General features: G+C 41.7%; 1 protein-coding gene across 5 annotated transcripts in view; it reads left to right on the top strand.

Annotated features, from left to right (window-relative positions):
- The first annotated feature begins 775 nt into the window (after positions 1-775).
- The window catches only part of usp7 (ubiquitin specific peptidase 7 (herpes virus-associated)), an 81,779-nt gene continuing 62,765 nt past the window's right edge, over positions 776-19,789 (top strand). For 4 of the 5 annotated variants that reach the window (XM_080206940.1, XM_080206939.1, XM_080206942.1 and 1 more), the window contains exon 1: positions 776-1,564. In XM_080206940.1, the coding sequence (XP_080063066.1) occupies positions 1,501-1,564 (64 nt within the window). In that variant the 5' untranslated portion in view covers positions 776-1,500. The remainder of the gene's footprint in view (positions 1,565-19,789) is intronic. The other variant, XM_080206941.1, reaches the window with a different exon arrangement.

Raw genomic sequence — 19,789 nt, 5'->3', positions numbered from 1 at the left:
GTTTCTTTTGCTGAGGGTGGTCAACTACATAAGAACATAAGAAATAAGAACATAAGAAATGGGAGCAGGAGTAGGCCATCTAGCCCTTCAAGCCTGCCCCGCCATTCAACAAGATCATGGCTGATCTGAAGTGGATCCGTTCCACTTTCCCGCTTTCTCCCCATAACTCTTAATTCCCTTGTCTGTCAGAAACCTATCTGCCCGTGACTTAAATATATTCAGCGAGATAGGCTCCACCACTTCAATGGGCAGAGAATTCCAGAGACTCACCACCCTTTGAGTGAAGAAGTTCCTCCTCAACTCCGATCTAAACTGCCCCACCCCCCCCTTATTTTGAGTCTGTGCCCTCTAGTTCTGCTATCCTTTCTAAGCGGGAAGAACCTCTCTACCTCTACCCTATCTAGCCCCTTCGTTATCTTATACGTCTCTATAAGATCCCCCCCCTCAGCCTTCTAAACTCCAACGAGTACAGATCCAGTCTATTCAATCTCTCCTCATAGGCTAACCCCCTCATCTCCGGTATCAGCCTAGTGAACCTACTCTGCAAAAACTATTTTGTCTTTCTAAAATATTAAGGGGAAGGGGGAATGGATGTTTTTTTGAGTGGGGGAGGTGAGAGTTTGGGACAATTTGGTCAGCTGTGTGTGTCTGTGGGCAAAGACAGGGGCCAGGTTGGAGGGGGCGGGGCCTTGTCGATGAGGGTGCTGACGTCTGTAGCAAGAGGCCCCCGCCCCCCCCCTCCCCGCCACAGCCAGCCAGCCTTTGCGCCTGCGCCGTGTGCCGAGGTGACATCTGCGTCGCGCCGCCATTTTCTCCACGGTGCGGAGCCAGCGGGGCTGAGGGAGAGAGAGAGAGTGTGAGAGAGGGAGACAGAAGGCTGGAGAGAGAGTGAGAGCGAGGGCCTCAGCCAGGACAGAGGAGGCCTGCAGCCCGAGAGAGAAGGAGGAGGAGGATTATCCACCATAGAGAGGGGGGGGTGGCCCGGGCGGCCGCCAGCAGCGACAACAACAAGTCACAATCAGCAACCACCCCCCCTCCCGCGCCCGCCCGCCTCCCTCCCTCCCACCACAAAACAGGCGCCGCCGCCGCGTCGATTTTTGTTTTAAAATCGGCCCTCCCGCCTCTCCTTTCACCGAAAAACAATCCGTGAATTGTTTCTATTTATTGCTCTTCTTCTCCCCCCCTCCTCCTGTCCCCCTTTACCTCCCCCCTCCCGCTCACTCTCCCCACCCCCCCTCCCTCCCCACATAGTCGGGAGGCGCTGGCCTCTCCCCACCTTTCTCGGGCAGGCAGGTCGAGGCGGGTTCCCCCCTTTGCCGTGACAGGCGGGCAGGGGGGGAGCTTCGAGCAGCGGCAGCAGCACCCTCGGCCGAGATTGGGCGCATCGCGAGCAAGTACGTCCGGGTTTCCGTTCCTGCCAGCCGAGAGCCGTCCCTCACCGCCCAGCCGCCGGCTGCCGAGGCGCGCAAGGCCGAGGCGGAGGCCCACTCGCTCGCCGCCATGAACCACTGCACCAAGCCCAACGAGCAGCACCTCAGCGAGCCCGAGGAGATGGAGATGGAAGGTAAGGGAGAGGGAAAGAGTGAGTGACCGTTAGGCCTCAGGGCCACCCCCCCCCTCCTCCTCCTCCTCCTCCTCCGCCCAGGCCAGCGCGGGGTTTCTCACTGCCCCCCCCCTCCTCCCATTCCTAATGGGAACCACGCGTAGGCCATAGGCGCCATGCTGCAGCCTCTCCACATTGAGCCCCACCGAGCTCCCCTAGCCGCCTCTTCATTTCGACCCCCCCCCCAAATTAATCACCCCTCTGTCTTTATCGTAAAGAACTCAATTGAACATTTGGAATTCGACTTGAATTAAAAACTCACCGCATCACTTACTGTTCCCCAGTTCATAGGCTTTTATTTGTGTAAACGTTCAAATATATCATTATAGATTTGAATTACCCCCAGTTGCTGTTCTTCAGTTAACAGGCCTTTCATCTGTGTAAATGTACGTTTAAATATATCGTTCTAGACTTGAATTTAAACTCCCCGCCCCCATTTGTTGTTCTCCAGTTCACAGGCCCTTTATCTGTGTAAATATACCTTAATTGTGTATATATGTATGATGAATATATCCTCCCAGTTGCTGCTTTCTAGTTATCTATATAAATGTGCGTTTAAATATATCATTCTAGATTTCAATTAGTTTCCCTCTCCCCCACTTGTTCCCTGCTCCCAGTTGCTGTTCCCCAGTTCACAGGTTCTTTATCTGTGTAAATATATCATTCTAAATTTGAATTAACCCCCACCCCTTCCCAGTTGCTGCTCTCTAGCTGACTGTAAATGTACATGTAAAAATATTCTAGGTTTGAATTAAACCCCCACCCATTACTCTTCTCCAGTTTATTATGTAAATGTACGTTTAAAAATATCATTCTAGATTTGAATTAAAACTTATCCCCTCGATTGCTGTTCTCCAGTTCACAGGCCCTTTATCTGTGCAAATGTACATTTAAGTATATCATTCTAGATTTGGATTAAATCTTTGTTTTCTTCATCCCTCCTCACCAAATTTTAACAAAATGCCACAAACTCAAACAAGGCCTGTGGTCTAGGAGGGATTGAGAGGTGATGGAGACATTTCAACTGCTCTCAGATCTCTCTCCCTTTCCTGCAGTATTTGCCATCTCATGCTGGCCTTTTCCAAGCTATCTTATTTCATCTGCCACCTCTCCCCCCAACCACAGTGGCGATCTTATGCAGAGTATATTAATAAGCCTTTACTCAAGTGCCTCTAGAAAGGGACGTGGATTCATTTATGCAATCCAAGTGAATATTTGTTTCTAGTTGTTTCTTGCTACATTATGTTGGATGCTTCTAATTTGGTAAAAACTCGAGCTCCATTAAAATTTAGTTGTCTCCTTAGTGGATAAAGTATGTTCATCTTTCAGGTTGTAATTTAATTTCTGAAGTCTGGCTTCTGCAATTTGACCGATATTCAATTACAAAATTGGGTGATTAGCCCATACTCTGCTTGCATTTACAAGCTGAGTTTGGAGAATTGACTCCTTAAAACAGTTTGTCCGGACATTTTCTTTTGCAAACCTCTGAGACCATATATATTTGCATCTTTGTTTCTTGAAGACAAGCCTAATTGGAAATGAGCTTATGGCTTATTTTGTGCTCTGCAATAAACTTTTGTCAAGTTCTTCATTTGGGCTTTTTGTGTTCTAGAAATGATGGTGCGGGGAACCATTCAGCCCATTAAGCCTGTCATACCTTCAACTTGGGCTATTTCTTAATTCTCATTTTTGTGCTCCCTCTTTTCTCTTTTTTCTAAAAGTAAAGTTTGTGTATTAGTCACAAGTAAGGCTTACATTAACACTGCAATGAAATTAGTGTGAAATTTCCCCAATTCTATTTTAAAGTTACCAGCTGCTGTGCTGAAATATGCTATACTTGACTAGCCCTCTGGAAAAATGTCTTAATCCATCATTCAGTCATACTCCTGATCATCCTCAATCTGTGCTATCTTGTCATTGTTTTGCAAGTCATTAGAAACATCCATCCTCTATTTACTCATCAGAATCAGGAACACAACCTTTTGAAGTATTTGAAACCTAAAATACCAGGGATTTACTTGTGAAAGTTTTTGTAACCTTTTAACCATTGGTACAAGTGTATGGAAGAAAATTACCATTGGTTTTGGACGTGCAGCTTACATGAAGTTTTTTGGTGCTGTGCACAACAGTGAATTGCTGTTACAACCCATAATTTACAGCTAAATAGTTTTATATTTTCAGTGGCCAGGGCGGCACGTTAGCACAGTGGTTAGCACTGCTGCCTCACAGCTCCACGGTCCTGGGTTCAATTCTTGGCTTGGGCCGCTCTGTGTGGAGTTTGCACATTCTCCTCGTGTCTGCATGGGTTTCCTGCGGGTGTTCTGGTTTCCTCCCACAGTCCAAAGATGTGCAGGTTAGGTTGGTTGGCTGTGCTAAGAAATTGTCCCTTAGTGTCCAGGGTAGCGGAGGTTAGAGGGATTAGTGGGTGTCATATGTAGGGATGGGGGGGGGTAAGGTCTGGGTGGGATTGTTTGGTGCAGACTTGATGGGCCGAAGGGCCTCTTTCTGCACTGTAGGGTTCTATGATTGTGTACAAATCATGCCATTATAGATGGAGTAAGAAAGCCAGTAATGGTTTGATATTTTTACAGCACTTTCTGCGATCTCTGAATATTCTGTAGCACTTGACCGTGAAGTAATGAAGTGCAGACACTTGTAATTCTGTTAATGTCCATGCACAGAGAGGCCCCAGACGTGGGAAAGAAATAATGACCAGATATTCTGTTCTTAGTGGTGTAGGTTCAAGGGTTTGGAAGTGAATGGCTTTCGTGGACTCTGACTAAGTAAATGATCTTTAGATTTCCCAGTTGCATCCATTGATGTTCTGGATCAGTATATTGGTACTGGGTCATATTAACCATGAAGAACTCATGTTTAGGCTTATGGGCTCCATTGGCAGCTGTATACTTCTCCATCTTTGATCAGTGAGGAGTAAGGAAGAGAACAACATGCCTCCTTTTGGTCACTGTTCAGTGATTGCATGAAGAATGACCACTTGATGTGACACTGGAGGATTGCTGACACCTGTGAAACCACTGAAAGTAGGGATGAAAGTTGGTTCGAGTGGGTCTGCTATTCTCAATGATTTCTGTTTGTTTATTCTAAACACCGTAGGGATCTGCCAGTGCAATTCCATTGATTAATAGCCACTTGCTAAATGGTAATTTAACATGCTTTATACTTTTTTCCATTGTTTACCAAGCACTTGGGTATGTGTTTTTGTTCCTTTGTTGAACTAAAATTTAACATTGCGTCACTCCTTAGCAGGTGATGTGTTCTTAAGGCTCTAACCAAAACATTGAAATTTGGGTGCGAATTGTGTTGACTCAACTGTCTAACAGAAGGTCTGCTTGTTGTCACTATTTCCCTATCCCCTCCAAACTACCCAAGAGATACTACAGTGAGATTGTGGTCTTTTTAATGGGGAATTGCAAACTGTTTGTCATGTTTAGAATGCAGGGTAGAAAATATCACAAAATATTGCTAGTAATTTACCTAGCCCTCAGTACTGAGGAGTCATTTTCCTGAGTTTGACATGTTTAGCAGACAATTTGAACACTTATTGATTGGATTAGGGGAGGATAAGTTTTTCTTACTGACACTTGACATGATTACCTGTCGACCAAGCACAATTGGTCCATCAAGTCCCATGACTAATGTTTAAATGTATTCATGATTATGGGACTTGTGAAGGAAGAAATGGTATACTATTTCAAAACAGAAGGTTCATCGGATAGATTACTTTCTCGACCAAGATATAAGCGTTTTTTAATAAGGATTTGGGCATTGATGGGAAATGGTTGTGTGACCGGTCCCATCACTTGAATGCTTGCACGCAATCACATTTCCCTGATGGGTGACATGTCTCCTCCATGGACAGATAATTCATTGAAATCACATCATTTGTGTGGTATTTTGAATCATCCAGCATTTTAACCATTGCTAATGTTTAGATTGTGCAGTTTGCTTAAAAAAAATTTAGATAACAATTCAAAAATTTTTAATGCCCAATTTTACCAAAACCTATCCCTTGTGATCTTGTCCATCTTTTTAGTTTGTCTGTTGTAGCTTGGTGATAACATGCACTCTTGTTGATAAGAAGTAAAGCCCTACTCCAGGGATTAGAGCACATAAGGCAGGCTGAACTTCAGTGCAGCACTGCCTCAGTATTGTAGTGTCAGGCGTGCAACCTTCCAGATGAGGCATTAACCCCCAGCTCCTGTCTTCTCCATTGAGTGAATTTTAAATCCAAAGGCAGTATTTATTCCTCTGCAACATCAGTAAATTAGATACCTGGTCATAATCAAATGCTATCTTAGGGACCTTGCTGTGTGCAAATTGACAGCCACCTTCCCTACACTTCAAAAGCCATTCATTGGCTGTAAAAGCTATTGAAGCTGTACTGAGATTGTGAAAAGCACGATATAAATGACAAGTCTTTTTCTATTAAACAGTTTTCCAGTGTCGTGTTGCTAATTTTCCTAGAATGGAGATATCTAGCAGGTTTCCACACTTTTTAACTACCTTGTTATGCACGCATAATCTTTCTTAAAACATAAAATTTATAGAAGGCATTGCAGTTTTGGTTCAATATGTTTTTATGGCATTTAAGTTGAAAAGCTATTTAAAGTTAACATTAAACCTATGTCTGTTCACATTTATCTCATCACCACAGTATAGAACAGCTGAGTGAGTGGCTGGAGTATTAAGTGATTTATGTTGTTGCTCACAAACTGAAGGCCTTGCTGTAACTGCCTTGCCTCCCATATGCTATTTTTTCTTTTATTCTTTGTTTCTTACCACTACTTTTGGACTTCATAAGAGACATGGAATGCAAAAGTTAGGAAATAATGACAAACCTTTTAGAAAACACTGGTCTAGCCTCAACTGCAGTATTATGTTCAAATCTGGGTGCTATATTTTGGGAAGGATGTAAAACCATTGGAGAATCAGAATTAACTTGAAAATAATACTTTGGGTGAGGCACTTCAGTTATGAGGACAGTTAGAGATGATACGTTCTGTGAAAAGAGAAGATTGAGAAGGAATTTGAAAGAGATGCTGAGGTGATGATGGGTTCAGACAGAGTAGATAATGGGAGGGTTGATAATTAGAGGATAGCAATTTGAAGTGAATGAAAAAGAACAAGCCAAATGAGGAACTTTTAAAAGTACCTCATTCTGTGCTATAACCTTTAAGATGATTCTATTCTTGGCTTGTTTCCTTTGCCTTGCTCTTTCTGTAGGATTCTCCTCTCTATATTCACTCTGTTTCCTACTTTGGTATCAGGTGTGTTTCTTTCATGATTTACTGAATGTGTTTTATGATTTTGTTTGCAGGTTAGAGTATACAGCAAGGGGTAAGTGCACTTAGTCAGGGGGAGACAGCATGTTGTAAGGGAAGGACATCTAGTTGGAGGAGTACATGCATGTGGTCGGGGAGAGAACCTGCTGCAAGGGGAAGTACGTTGAGTTGGGGGGGAGAGCGTGCAGCAAGGAGTAAGTGCATCTAGTCAAGTCGAGAGCGTGCAGAAAGTGGAAGTGCATCTAGTTGAGTAGAGAGCGAGAACATGCAGCATGGATAAGTCAGGTGGAGAGTCAGAGGTTTATAGCATGGAAACAGGCCCTTTGGCCCAACTTGTCCACGCCACCCCTTTTTTTTAAACCCATAGCTAATCCCAGTTGCCTCCGTTTGGCCCATATCCCTCTATATCCATCTTACACATGTAACTGTCTAAACGCTTTTTAAAAGACAAAATTGTACTCGCCTCTAATGTCTCTGGCAGCTTGTTCCAGACTCTGACCTCCCTCTGAATAAATTGCCCCTTTGGACCCTTTTGTATCTCTCCCCTCTCAACATAAACCTATGCCCTCTAGTTTTAGAATTCCTGACCTTTGGGAAAAGATATTGACTAGTTGATCTATTCCTTAAGAGACCAGGATAAAGGAGGGAAGATGTCTAGGGTGTACTGTATCAAGAGGAAGAGAAGTAGTGAATATGGAGCTGATTGCAAATGTTTAAAAGGGCCTAACCAGCAGTGGCTCAGGAAGGAGTGCAATAACGTTTGAAACTGCCATTATTGTGTATGTGGATTGGGGGAGATATGGACAGGAGCAGAAATGTCCAGGGTGAACCTGGGCCAGAGCAAAAGCAATGGCAATTGAAAATAAATTAATTTTCCCTCCAATATAATCTGTGGTTTTGCATGTGTTGGAAGATTGACCACAGTTAGGAATCTGGTCAATATTAACTGAGGTACACTAAATATAACATTAAATATATACGTAATATACTTATTATAAATAGAAAACCTTTTGTTAATGTGTTGGAATGAACTTGCCAAGATGGTCAAAAATTGAATGGTTCTTTCCATTTTAAGAATTGCAATTAAATTCATATTTTCCCACAATAGATTAATTAGGCAGATGTATATACGTTGCACATAAGTGTTTTGTTTTCAAGTTTTTAAGGCATGCTCCTTTTTAAATTGAACACTTGCAAATTAAAGTTGGTATTATGGAACTTTGTGTGGAAACATCTGACTTTATCAGGCAATGTTAATAGACATTGCAGAGCATTTCCTATCTGATGCCATCGTAAGATTACACAGACACATGAACATAGTCCAGAGATTTTGGTGAAATTAATATATCTGTAGTTAATACCACAATTGCAATAGTTTGTGCTTCAGCTACAGGATTTCTTTGTTGCAGGATGATGAAAAAAAAAGTATTTGCCAGTGGCAAGTGCAATAATCTGCACTGTATATCTCACAGTGTGTAGTGGAAAGCCAATTGTAGGTTTGAAAAAAAACGCTTCTTTTGCCCTTGTGTTCAAAATTTTCACACAAGTGAAGTTGACATTTTTAGGCATGAGAATTTGGTGTCAATTTCTGTTCAGTTTCACTGTGGGAACTCAATTTTCATACTTGAAGTTTTCCCCTGACTGTGGATTTCACTGCTGTCCCCTTCCCCTCTCTGACATCTCTACCTTGTAATAGAGATGAGGTACAGGTGTCTGCCCTTGACATCAATTTGGCTGAGTATGACATCAAGGAGCTCTAACAAAACTGGAGTCAATGAGAATCTCTCTCCAGTTGGAATCATACCTAATAGAAAGGAAGATTAAAATTGTTGGAGGTTGACCATCTCAGCCCCAGGATATCAGTGAACAAAGGACATTACCCTGAAGAAGTCGTCCAACCATCTTTACGTACTTTATCAATGACTGTCTTTCCATCTTAAAAGTCAGATGTGGGCATGTTCACTGTGTGCAATGCTAATTTTGACTGCTTAGATACTGAAGCAGTCCATGTCTGTATGCAGCAAGACCTGGACAACATTCAAGCTTGGACTGAAAAGTGACCAGTTGTATTTGTGCCAGTCAATGACCATCTCCAACAAGAGAGAATCCAACCATCTCACTGTCACATTCAATGACATCACTGAATCCTCTACTGTTTTTATTCTGGGGCTGTCATTGAACTGAAGCTGCAACACTCCTCTTGACTCCCCAAAGCCGGTCCAAAATCTATAAGGTGCAAGTCAGGAGTGTGGTGGCATTCTCTCCACTTGTCTGGTTGGTTGCAGTTCCAGTAATGCTCAAGAGAGTCAATACCATCCAGGTGGAAGAAGCCCACTTGATTGGCACCCTATCCAGCTTAAACATTTCACTTCCTCCACCATTGACACACACTGGCAGCAGTGTGTATCATCGACAAGATACACAAGATGCAACTCGCCCAGGCTCCTTTGGCAGCACCTTCGAAATGTGTGACTTCTATCATCAAGAAGAACAAGGGCAAGAGATACATGGGAACACCATCTGCAAGTTCTCCTCCAAGTCACACACCATCCAGTCTTGGAACTATACCACTGTTCTGTCATTGACATTGGGTTAAAATCCTGGAGCACTGTTCCTAACAGCTGTGGCTGGATCTATATCACATGGACTGAGATGGCTCAAAAAGGTGGTTCACCCAACTCACTTTGAGTGCAATTCGAGTTGGGCAATAAATGATGGCTGAGCCAGCTACACCCACATGCCATGAAAGAATGACGAAAAAAATATAAATCCTGATATTGTAAACAAAGTTTCAAAGTTTTTTAAAAGTTTATTAGCATCACAAGTAGGCTTACGTGAGCACCAATTAAGTTAGTGTGAAAATCCCCTAGTTCCCACAAACTAGTGCCGGTTTGGGTACGTGGAGGGAAACTTTAGCATGGCCAATGCAACTAACCAGCTTGTCTTTCGGACCGTAGGAGAAAACTGGAGCACCTGGAGGAAACCCACGCAGACGCAGGGAAAATGTGCAGACTCTGCACAGACAGTGACCCAAACTGGGAATCGAACCTGTGTCCCTGGCACTGTGAAGCAGCAGTGCTAATTACTATGCCACCATTTATTATTTACTGAAGACATTTTGCATGAACTAAATATGATGAATCATTGTTCACAAAGTAGGTCAGTAATATGCAATACAGTGCATGCAAGTCGGTTACTGCTATAGAGTCCCCTTGAAAGAAAGATTTGGAATTTATTTTTGACCGCCAAGTCCAGCAAAAGGACATATCCCATCTTTGAGTTTCAGGTTTAGGCAGTATTTTAAATTCAATTTTTATTATGCATGAAAAATGATGGGAGCAAATTGCAGGTCTGCTTTTGAGCTTTGTTTTCAAGTTGTCAGTGTGTATGCAAGTTTACAGAACATACAAATTTGAATTTTGCATTATTGTTTCAACTGTACAGCTGCTATGCAGCAGTAGCTACTGTACAGACTATTTTTACCTTTTCTAAAGCTGTAGGGAGGGTAAGAAACACACTTTGGTGCAGCTTGTTTTGCTTTATCAGACTTTGCGCATTTATGACTGTATATACTTAGTCTTGAAAGTTTAGGTCTGGCATTTGTACAGTTATTGGCATAGAACCAAATACATCAGATACACCTGTGGCCATGTGTTGTGGAGTCTGTACCAGTGGGAGTATGTCACTATCTGAACTGAAGAAAATATGTTGTAGGAGGATGTCTTATTTTGTTCCTGGATATTTTAGTCACCTATCAATGTGTGCAATGAGAACAATGAAGTCGTACTTATTTTACTGAGGAAAACATTGTTGATTAGTAACTTATTCTTATAAATGCAATGTGAAACCCAAGATTGTAATTTGGTGTTCAGATGTTTTTAAGCTCTGGCAATACTTAAATAGCTCAGATGGATTTTAAATCAAACCTTGATGTTGGCAAAATGATAGCAATACTGTTTGGCGTTCTCCACCTTTCATCTTGTACTGATATCTTCAGTTTCCCTGGGTGCTCAGTCCTTTGAAATCAGATGGTGTGCAACCTTTGGTTTTCTTTTTGGATATTCTTGCATCAGGTGATTTTGGTCTGGTTGGATGAGGGTTCCATCATCCCAATGGTAGAATTATCGACCAATGAGAATCTGGGTCTTACTGAGTCAAATCTGCTTTTACCAGGCCTTTGTCCCACCAAAGATGCTGAAAAAACCTTGTTCATTTTTCAAACTCCTCAGGCCTTGTCCTATTCAATTTAAGTCTTTTCTGGACCAACTACGGCATCCCTTTGTAATACTCATTGCTTGTTTCTATAACCTCTTTGCAAAGTGTCTTAACCAGCTGTCGGATTCTTTTACTTTGTTTGATGTTCCTCTCTCTTGAGTTCTTTACCTTCTGAGTGATTTTACTGGGATTAGAAGCTGAGAAAAAAATTACAGCAGAGAAGGAGGCTATTTAGCTCATGGTGTCTGTCAGTGGAAAAAGAGCATTTCAGCCTAATCCCATTTTCAGCTCTTGATTCAGTGTCCTTTATGTTTTAGCACTTCATGATTTTTTTGAAATGCTGAGAGATTTTCTGCCTCTGCCATCTTTGTGTTGTATCATTCTATGATCTTCAACTAACCAACCTAGTACCACTGCCCTGAAAGCTACCTGAAGAGAGTGCTACCTTCACAGATGATCCTTCGTACAAGCATTCTACCTCTGCAGCTGAAGAGGCTCTCTTTACCCCACCTTTAAAAATTTAAGATTTGACATTGGAAACAATTTTTGACATCTAACCAGAGAACCGTTGATCAGTTTGCTGTTAATAGAACAGCAACTTGTTGGCTGATGTCAGGTGAGCAGAAATCCATACCCCATACTTGAGTTCCTCTATGGCAGCATGGTGCTGGCTGTCATTCACCACCTGCACCCACCAGACTACATACTGCCTTTGATTTATGTTATGTTGGAGTTTTGTTCTTCATTGGATACAGTCAGTTGAGCCAGCTGTTAAACTGATACCGCTTTTCAACTTGGGAATCACGTAAGGATAATTGGATAGTAGTTGGTGCATTATTTGTTGGTAGGATTCATTGTTGGATTTTACTGCATTACTACTTTAACCATATGATGGACATCTATTTAGTTAGAATGAACCAAAATGATGGCAATGCATTCAACATTTATGTTCAACTCTAATGCTTAATGAAAAATAACTTGGCTTTGCCGAATGTAGCTCTGCCAAAGACAGATTTTCAGCCAACCACTATAAACCGGATTCAGTCCGGATGGAGCATAGATTGCACTTACTGGACTTGGCTAAAGTGTTAATCTACTTGTTGATGTTTGTTGGCGACTGGATTATTTTGGATAGTAATGTATTAAGAATTTCCCTTCCTCTACCACCTGGCCTTTTAAAAAGATTAAAGCTGGTAATTATTCCTTGTGACCATCACCACAAATAAAAGTCGTAGCTTCGTTACTTTCCGGAACCTAATTACTTTCAAATGTGTTAAACACTAAAGGCAGTTGGGCAGTTTTATGACATCATGAGGAAGTTGTGCTGGCACAAGAGAGGTTGCAAAGGTAAGAATTTTCAGCTGGCTTGATAAATGATAGCTTGTAAAACATTCCTTTCACTAACAAAGTTCCACCAGCTGTTTGTTTAACTACACGTAGGTTTCTTACAGCTCGTGGCTTTTCACTGTTACTATGGTGGAAAGAATTGTTTTCATACAGACAGTTTAGAATGTGAATGATAGAATATGGAATAAATTCATTTCACAATACAGAGATTTAATTTTATTATTGCCTTTGGTCGCCAGGCTTTACCTTGAACAGCCGGCAGCAAACAATGAAACATAAGTGCACGAGTGTAACGTAGAGCTGTTTCTTCCGGAGGTTTAGATTTTGAAAGCTGATTTTATTTTTAAAAGTCTTAATTGGAATGTTAGGCAGCCATTATGATGTGGTCAAGGGCAGAGAGGTGAACATGACCCTCTGGTTATCCCTTTGGGCCTGTTAATTTTCCATTGGTTACAAGCTGCGTACAGCATAACAAGATAGCCAGTTAACTGACATTTGTGATGTAAACGATACATTCCAACTCTTTAATACATATTAAAGTAAACAGACTGAATTATGAATTATTTTTGTTTAGACTAGGTAAAACAAAACTGACAGTTTGGAATGCATTAGTTTTTTTTGAAGGGAAGCAAGTATTTATTGAACTCCAATGTAAACGGACCAAAAGGATTTAAAGATGCAAAAAGTTTAGAAGAAACTTCCATTATCAGTAAGTACAGGGAATTATGGATCTACAGAAACTCCTGTTGTCAGGTAATGTCTTTTGGTATGTTATGATTTTTAGAATGAGAGGATTTGATTAATTCAAGCACTAAATTGAATCTAGTAGTGGAACCAAAATTCTCCTATGAAAATTTTTTTGTGATTAAAATGTAACTTTTTTATCTCATCCATTTTCTTAGCTGCTTCCCCTGAAACTTGATTCCTTTTGGGAGCATGCTTCCCTGCCTGTCCTGTGCCCTTTGGCCATATTCATTTTTTAAAAAAAAGCAAGCCTTAATGGTGAATGTCGACAAGTGATTTGCAGACATGTTACTGCCCAGCTCATTTCTGTCCTTGCCAATGCTTGTGTGCACAGTTGACGCAGATGTTGCCAGATAGCAATCGAGAGCAAACTCCAGATGTTTGGTTTTTCCTCCTAACTCTAGGAGGCAAACTCATTTAGTACAGCTACCACTTGCCCATATGCGAGCAGGCCAGGAGTAGAACCTCAAATGTCCTGATCTGCATAGCTCAACTGCTCTTTGGATCATTGCTGAACTATAAATATATTGGGATCTGGATCGTTCAACTCAATTAGTTGTAGGATTTGACAGTTAGCTGTTCCATCTACTTGGGTTTTGTGCAAACAACAACATTCTATTAGAAAGTGGTGGCATCAGTAGCATGGATATAGAAGCAGCAATCTTTGCAGTTTCAGTAATTGTCATTTTTGTGTCTTTTGTTGAGCTGAGATGTAGGCTGATACCAATGATTGAAACCACACAGTTGATGTTTTTGGAGGGGTTGTGTCATTCCCTATTAAATCTATTTTGTGAATTTTTTGTTTTATTTTAGTCACCAATATCTTTTTTTGTCATTGCTGTTTGCCTGATGTCAGGATCTGGCTTTGAGATCTGTACCAGCTGTTAGCCACCATTGTGTAATTTTCAGTACTGGGAAGCTTGTGCACCATTCTGCAAAAGGACTCACGAATATCTTGCCTGCTGGAAAGTCATCCTGTTGTCGAAAGCAATCGTTCTTCGTTTCTGTTTTCAATCAGAGCTCAACTTTTTAAAAGAAACATGCTTTCATCTGTAACTTAGAGTCAGTGTTCCAAGCACCAACTTGAAGAGAACTTGGATAAAGCAGGTCACAACATTTCTTTGACTGTGGATTCTGGGACCTGTTGACAAAGACCAGAGCTTCCATTGCTTTGGTGTTAACTACCTGACATTAGGAGTGGATTCATACTTCAGGCTTCAATTACGAACTGCTTGACACTAATAATTGTATTATATCTGCTGACTGATCCATTTATCATTCCTTGTAAATGCATGACTAAACCATAGGAGAAGATGTGAACACACACCCTTTTCCCATTTCACCTGGTTGAGAATTCAGTTGAAATTGTTCAGCCATTTTAAAAGCCTCCCTTTATACGGTTCATACTGCAAGAAACCCAAAAATCATGCTATTTTTGAGGCCAGAAGCGAGGTCACGAAAAGTCCAGAAATTTAAAAATACTCCTGGCCTGTGCATCCTATCCAGCAGTGACTTCCAGTTATCATCCACTATCAGGACAGATTTCAAATGGCTGTCCTTAATTAATGGTTAGATCTCAGATTTTCTGCCTGTGCGGACTACTTGTGGGAACTAATTTCAGTTTTATACCTGCAGGGGCTGATGCTTTTATAATCCAAAAAACTGGATACTTTGAGATGACAGATACCATTGTTTTTGCTCCCGCTTGTGAAAAGGGGGGACTGGTTCCTAGTCGTCTTTGACCTGCCCTTTCTTTGATCATTCCCTCAGGGGAATGGGTGGACACATGGAAGGAACGTGAACTCAGTGTTTGGAGATAGATTTTTTTTCTTGGAATTTGAATTTTCTGGTTAAATCTGCTAGTCTGACCTTGAGCAAAAGAGATGTGTTGGGTACTGGCATCGGGAATTGAACTGAGCAGCACAAACGATCTACGTGCATTATTCTTTGGTTTGCAGATTGCAAATGTAAGGAGATGAAAATCGTTTTCGTTCCTGGGTAGTGTAAATATTTTGGAACATTCTCGTTCAAAGTATTGCCTGCCTTCTGTGGACTCGACAAACTCTCTTAATTGTTGCTAATGTTGGTGTTTAAAAAAGACATAGCAAACTAGTAGTGGCAAACACTTAACTACGCAATAATGCAAGCACAGTACTAGATGGAAATTGTTACTCCTTCAATGATATGATATTCTAGCTGCAATCAGGTATTGCTTAAATGTCCTGTTGTTTTATCCAATTCACTTATTCTGAAATCAGCTAATTAAACCATGTTGAAGGTTGTTGCAGGACACCCTGTATTGAGGTTCATGTAAGCCACTAGGTTAGAGTCCATTTTCAACATGTGGAGGTGGCTTTCAGGCCAATATATTATGTTTTAAAAGCAGTTCATAAGGCATTTACTTTGTATGTTTTCACAACAGTGGTATATTAGTTCAGGTAAAAGAACGTGACTCCACAGTGCACGAAGCTGGATATTTCGATACTCAGTCTTAATCTTTCTGGTTACGCTTTACACAGCAACCTAAAGTTAACCACAATCCACAATTTGTGGTTTACTTGGTCTGTGCATGTATTTCAGATTAATTTGCAAAATACATACCTTGCTCCCCTTGGATTTTTCTATCTGTTTGTACTCCAGTTGTGCTGGTTTAGTAGCTGAGAATTTAGATTACAGCTAACCTGACATCAGGCAGACAGCAATGATTTAAAAAAAGGTATTGGTGACTAAAAACGAAAAATTCACAAAACAGATTTAATAGGGAATCGCACATGATGCAATTATGAAGTGATTTCCTTTTGTAGTACCTGCCTGGAGAGGATCTCAGAATGGAAAACTGTGCAAGTTATGTTTTGTTCCCCATGATATGCTAATATTCTTCCCATCACTGCTTAGAGTTGGGTACTGTTTTGCATGATTGAGGGCAGGTTAACAGATATAGTCAATAAATTGGACTTTGTCCAGCCCAAGCTTCATATTCTCTGCAGTTTGTATATTCTCACCAGTTTGTACAATATCTTGTTCAAGTTTATCTAATAGTTTGTCATAAATCATAGAATCCTGATACAGGTTTAAAAGATGTTGAGAGGTATAGATTGGGTAGATTCTGAGGCTATTTCCCAGGGCTGAAATGGTCGCCACGAGAGGACACGGGTTTTAGGTTGTGAGGAGTGGTACAGAGGAAATGTCAGGAGTAAGTTTTTCACAGGGTGGTGGGTGAGTGGAATCGGCTGCCGTTGGTGGTGGTGGTGGAGACGTTGGGGCCTTTTAAGAGACTTCTGGATGAGTGAGTAGGTAGAGATAGGATCAGCACAACTTGTGGGCCGAAGGGCCTGTTTGTACTGTAGTATTCTATGTTCTATCCCTACAGTGCAGATGAGGGGATATTGCCCATTGAGTTTGCACTAACTCTCTGACAGAGTATTTTACCTAGGCCCTCTTCTCCTGCACGATCCCTGTAACCCCATGGCTAATCCACCCAAACTGCACATCTTTGGACTGTGGGAGGAAACCAATACAGACACTGGACGAACATGCAAACTCCACATAGGCAAGGTGGCAGCGTGGTTAGCCCTGCTACCTCACACTTCTGGGGACCAGGGTTCGATTCCCGGCTCAGGCATTGTCTGCACTTTCTCGCTGTGTCTGCATGGATCTCCTCCCACAGTCTAAAAGACACACTGATTAGTTGCATTGCCTGTACAAAATTCTGTGTACCTGAACAGACGTTGGAGTATGGAGACGAGGGGATTTTCACAGTAACTTAACATAAGCCTGCTTGGAACACTAACAAATAATTTAAACAGGGCTAGAATCGAACCTGGGTCCCTGGAGCGGTGAAGCTTGCCACTGTGCTGTGCTTCTTACAAGTTTAAGTATTTGAAGCAATCGGCATTATTGCTAAATGGTGTCTGTTGGATGTTTATGCTTTCCAGCCTGTATTTGTGACCATGTATAAGATTGTTGTATTAGAGGGTTGGATGGAGAAAAATTTGAGAGGAGGAATTTCTCATTCAATATGTGGATGGTCCAACTAGAGAGGGGGCAAAATTTGACGTCCTCTTGGGATTATTTCCCTGGATGACTCAGGATATTGAGGCCCTGGTCAAGAAGAAGAAAGAGGCACTTAACATGCATAGGCAGCTGCGATCAAATGAATCTGTTGAAGAGTTTAGGGAGTGTAAGAGTAGAGTTAGAAATCAGGAGGGCAAAAAGGGACACAATTGTTATGGCAGATAAGACAAAGGAAAATCCAAAGAGCTTCTACAAATACATAAAGGGTAACTAGAGAGAGAGCGTAGGGCCTCTTAAGGATCATCAAGGTCATCTACGAATCCACAAGAGATGGGCGAGATCCTAAATGAATATTTCTCATCAGTATTTACTTTTGAAAAAAGCATGCTAGGCAACTTGGGGAAATAAATAGTGATGTTTTGAGGAGTGTATATATTGCAGAGGAGGAGGTGCTGGAAGTCTTAAAGTGCATCAAGGTAGATAATCCCCAGGACCTGATGAACTATATCCCAGGATATTGTGGAAGACTCGGGAGGAAATTGCAAGTCCCCTAGCCGAGATATTTCAGTCATCAGTAGTCACAAGTGAGGTGCCTGAAGGTTGGAGTGTGACAAATGTTGTGCCTTGATTTTAAAAAGGGCTGCGGGGAAAAGTCTGAACTACAGACCAGTGACCCTCACATCTCTGATGGGTAAATTATTGGAAGGTATTTTGAGACACAGGATCTGCAGGCATTTAGAGATACAAGGACTAATCAGGGACAGTCAGCATGGCTTTGAGAGTGGAAAATCATGTCTCAAGTTTGGTTGAGTTTTTTGAAGGGGTAACCAAGAAGGCACATGAGGGCAGTGCACTTGATGTTGTCTACGTGGGCTTTAGCAAAGCCTTTGACAAGGTACCACATGGTAGGTTGTTGCATAAAGTTAAATCTCAAGGGATCCAGGGTGAGGTATCTAAATGGATGCAAAATTGGCTTCTTGACAGAAGTCAGAGGGTGGTGTAGTGTTGTTTTTCAAACTGGAGGCCTGTGTGTGTGCCTCAGGGATCTGTGTTGGGCCCACTGCTATTTATCATTAATAATGATTTGAATGAGAATATAGGAAACATGGTTAGTAAGTTTGCAGTTGACACTAAGATTGGTGGCATAGTGGACAGTGAAGAAAATTATCTCCAATTGCAACAGGATCTTGATCAATTGGACCAGTGGGCTGACAAATGGCAGATGGAGTTTAATTTAGACAAATGCAAGGTGAAGCATTTTGATGGAACCAGGGCAGGACTTAGTTTATGGTAGGACGTTGGGGAGAGTTCCAGAACAAAGAGATCTAGGGGTACATGTTCATAGCTCCTTGAAAGTGGAAGCACGGGGGACAGAATGGTAAAGAAGGCATTTGGCACACTTGGTTTCATTGGTCAGAACGTTGAATACAGGAGTTGGGACATCGTTTTGAAGCTGTGCAAGACGTTGGCAAGGCCACACTTAGAATACTGTGTGCGGTTCTGGATGCCCTATTATAGAAAGGATATTATTAAAGTGGAAAGAGTGCAGAAAAGATTTACTAGAATACTACCAGCACTTGATGATGGATTGAGTTATAAGGAGAGGCTGAATAGACTGGGACTTGTCCCTCGAGGGTAGGAGGTTGAGGGGTGACCTTATAGAGGTCTATAAAATAATGAGGGGTGTAGACAAGGTAGATAGTCAATATCTTTTCCCAAAGGTAGGGAAGTCAGAAGCTAGACGGCATAGGTTTAAGGTGAGAAGGGAGAGATACAAGTGTCCAGAAGGGCAATTATTTTACAGAGGGTGGTAAGCATCTGGAACAAGCTGCCAGAGGTGGTGGTAGAAGCGGTACAATTTTCTTTTGAAAAGCATTTAGATAGTTACATGGATGTGAAGGGTATGGGATACGGGCCAAATGCGGGCAATTGGGATTAGCTTAGAGGATTTTAAAAAAAGGGGTGGCATGGACAAGTTGGGCCAAAGGGCCTGTTTCCATGCTGTAAACCTCTATAACTCAGATCAGCCATGATCTTATTGAATGGCGGGGCAGGCTCGAAGGGCAAGATGGCCTACTCCTCCTATTTCTTATGTTCTTATGACTCTGTTGGGGCTGTGGGATGATTAAAGAGATTGAGGGGCAGCTGGGTATCTTGATCACATGGAATTTGGGTAGCCAGATTCTTCTGGAAGCTAGTTTTGTAAAAAACAAGCTGGCAAATGTATGTACAAGAATGAAATTTAAGTCCCGTAACATCCTGTAATTAGGATTCAGTAACAGACTGAGATTGTAGAAGTGGGTAAATGAGTAGCAGACACAGGTCGAAGCAGAGTTGATACATAGTATCATAAATTTTGGGATGAAAGGAATATGTCAAACAGTGGGATTCGCAACAATAAAAAGACTATATCTTCAAATATATGGATTTTTAAGATGGGTGTGCAGGTAGGAAAACCTAGAGGATAAAAATTGATGTTTGGGTCTTGCAGCGCAGCATACCAAGGTAAAGTAATATGTTTACGGAAGAAAAGCTAAACATTGCAGATGCTGGAACTTGAAAA

The sequence above is a fragment of the Carcharhinus amblyrhynchos genome, chromosome 18, assembly GCF_965287045.1.
Source record: "Carcharhinus amblyrhynchos chromosome 18, sCarAmb.v2.hapA, whole genome shotgun sequence".
NCBI classification, from domain to species: Eukaryota; Metazoa; Chordata; class Chondrichthyes; order Carcharhiniformes; family Carcharhinidae; genus Carcharhinus; species Carcharhinus amblyrhynchos.
This window is presented reverse-complemented; position numbering and strand designations above follow the sequence as displayed.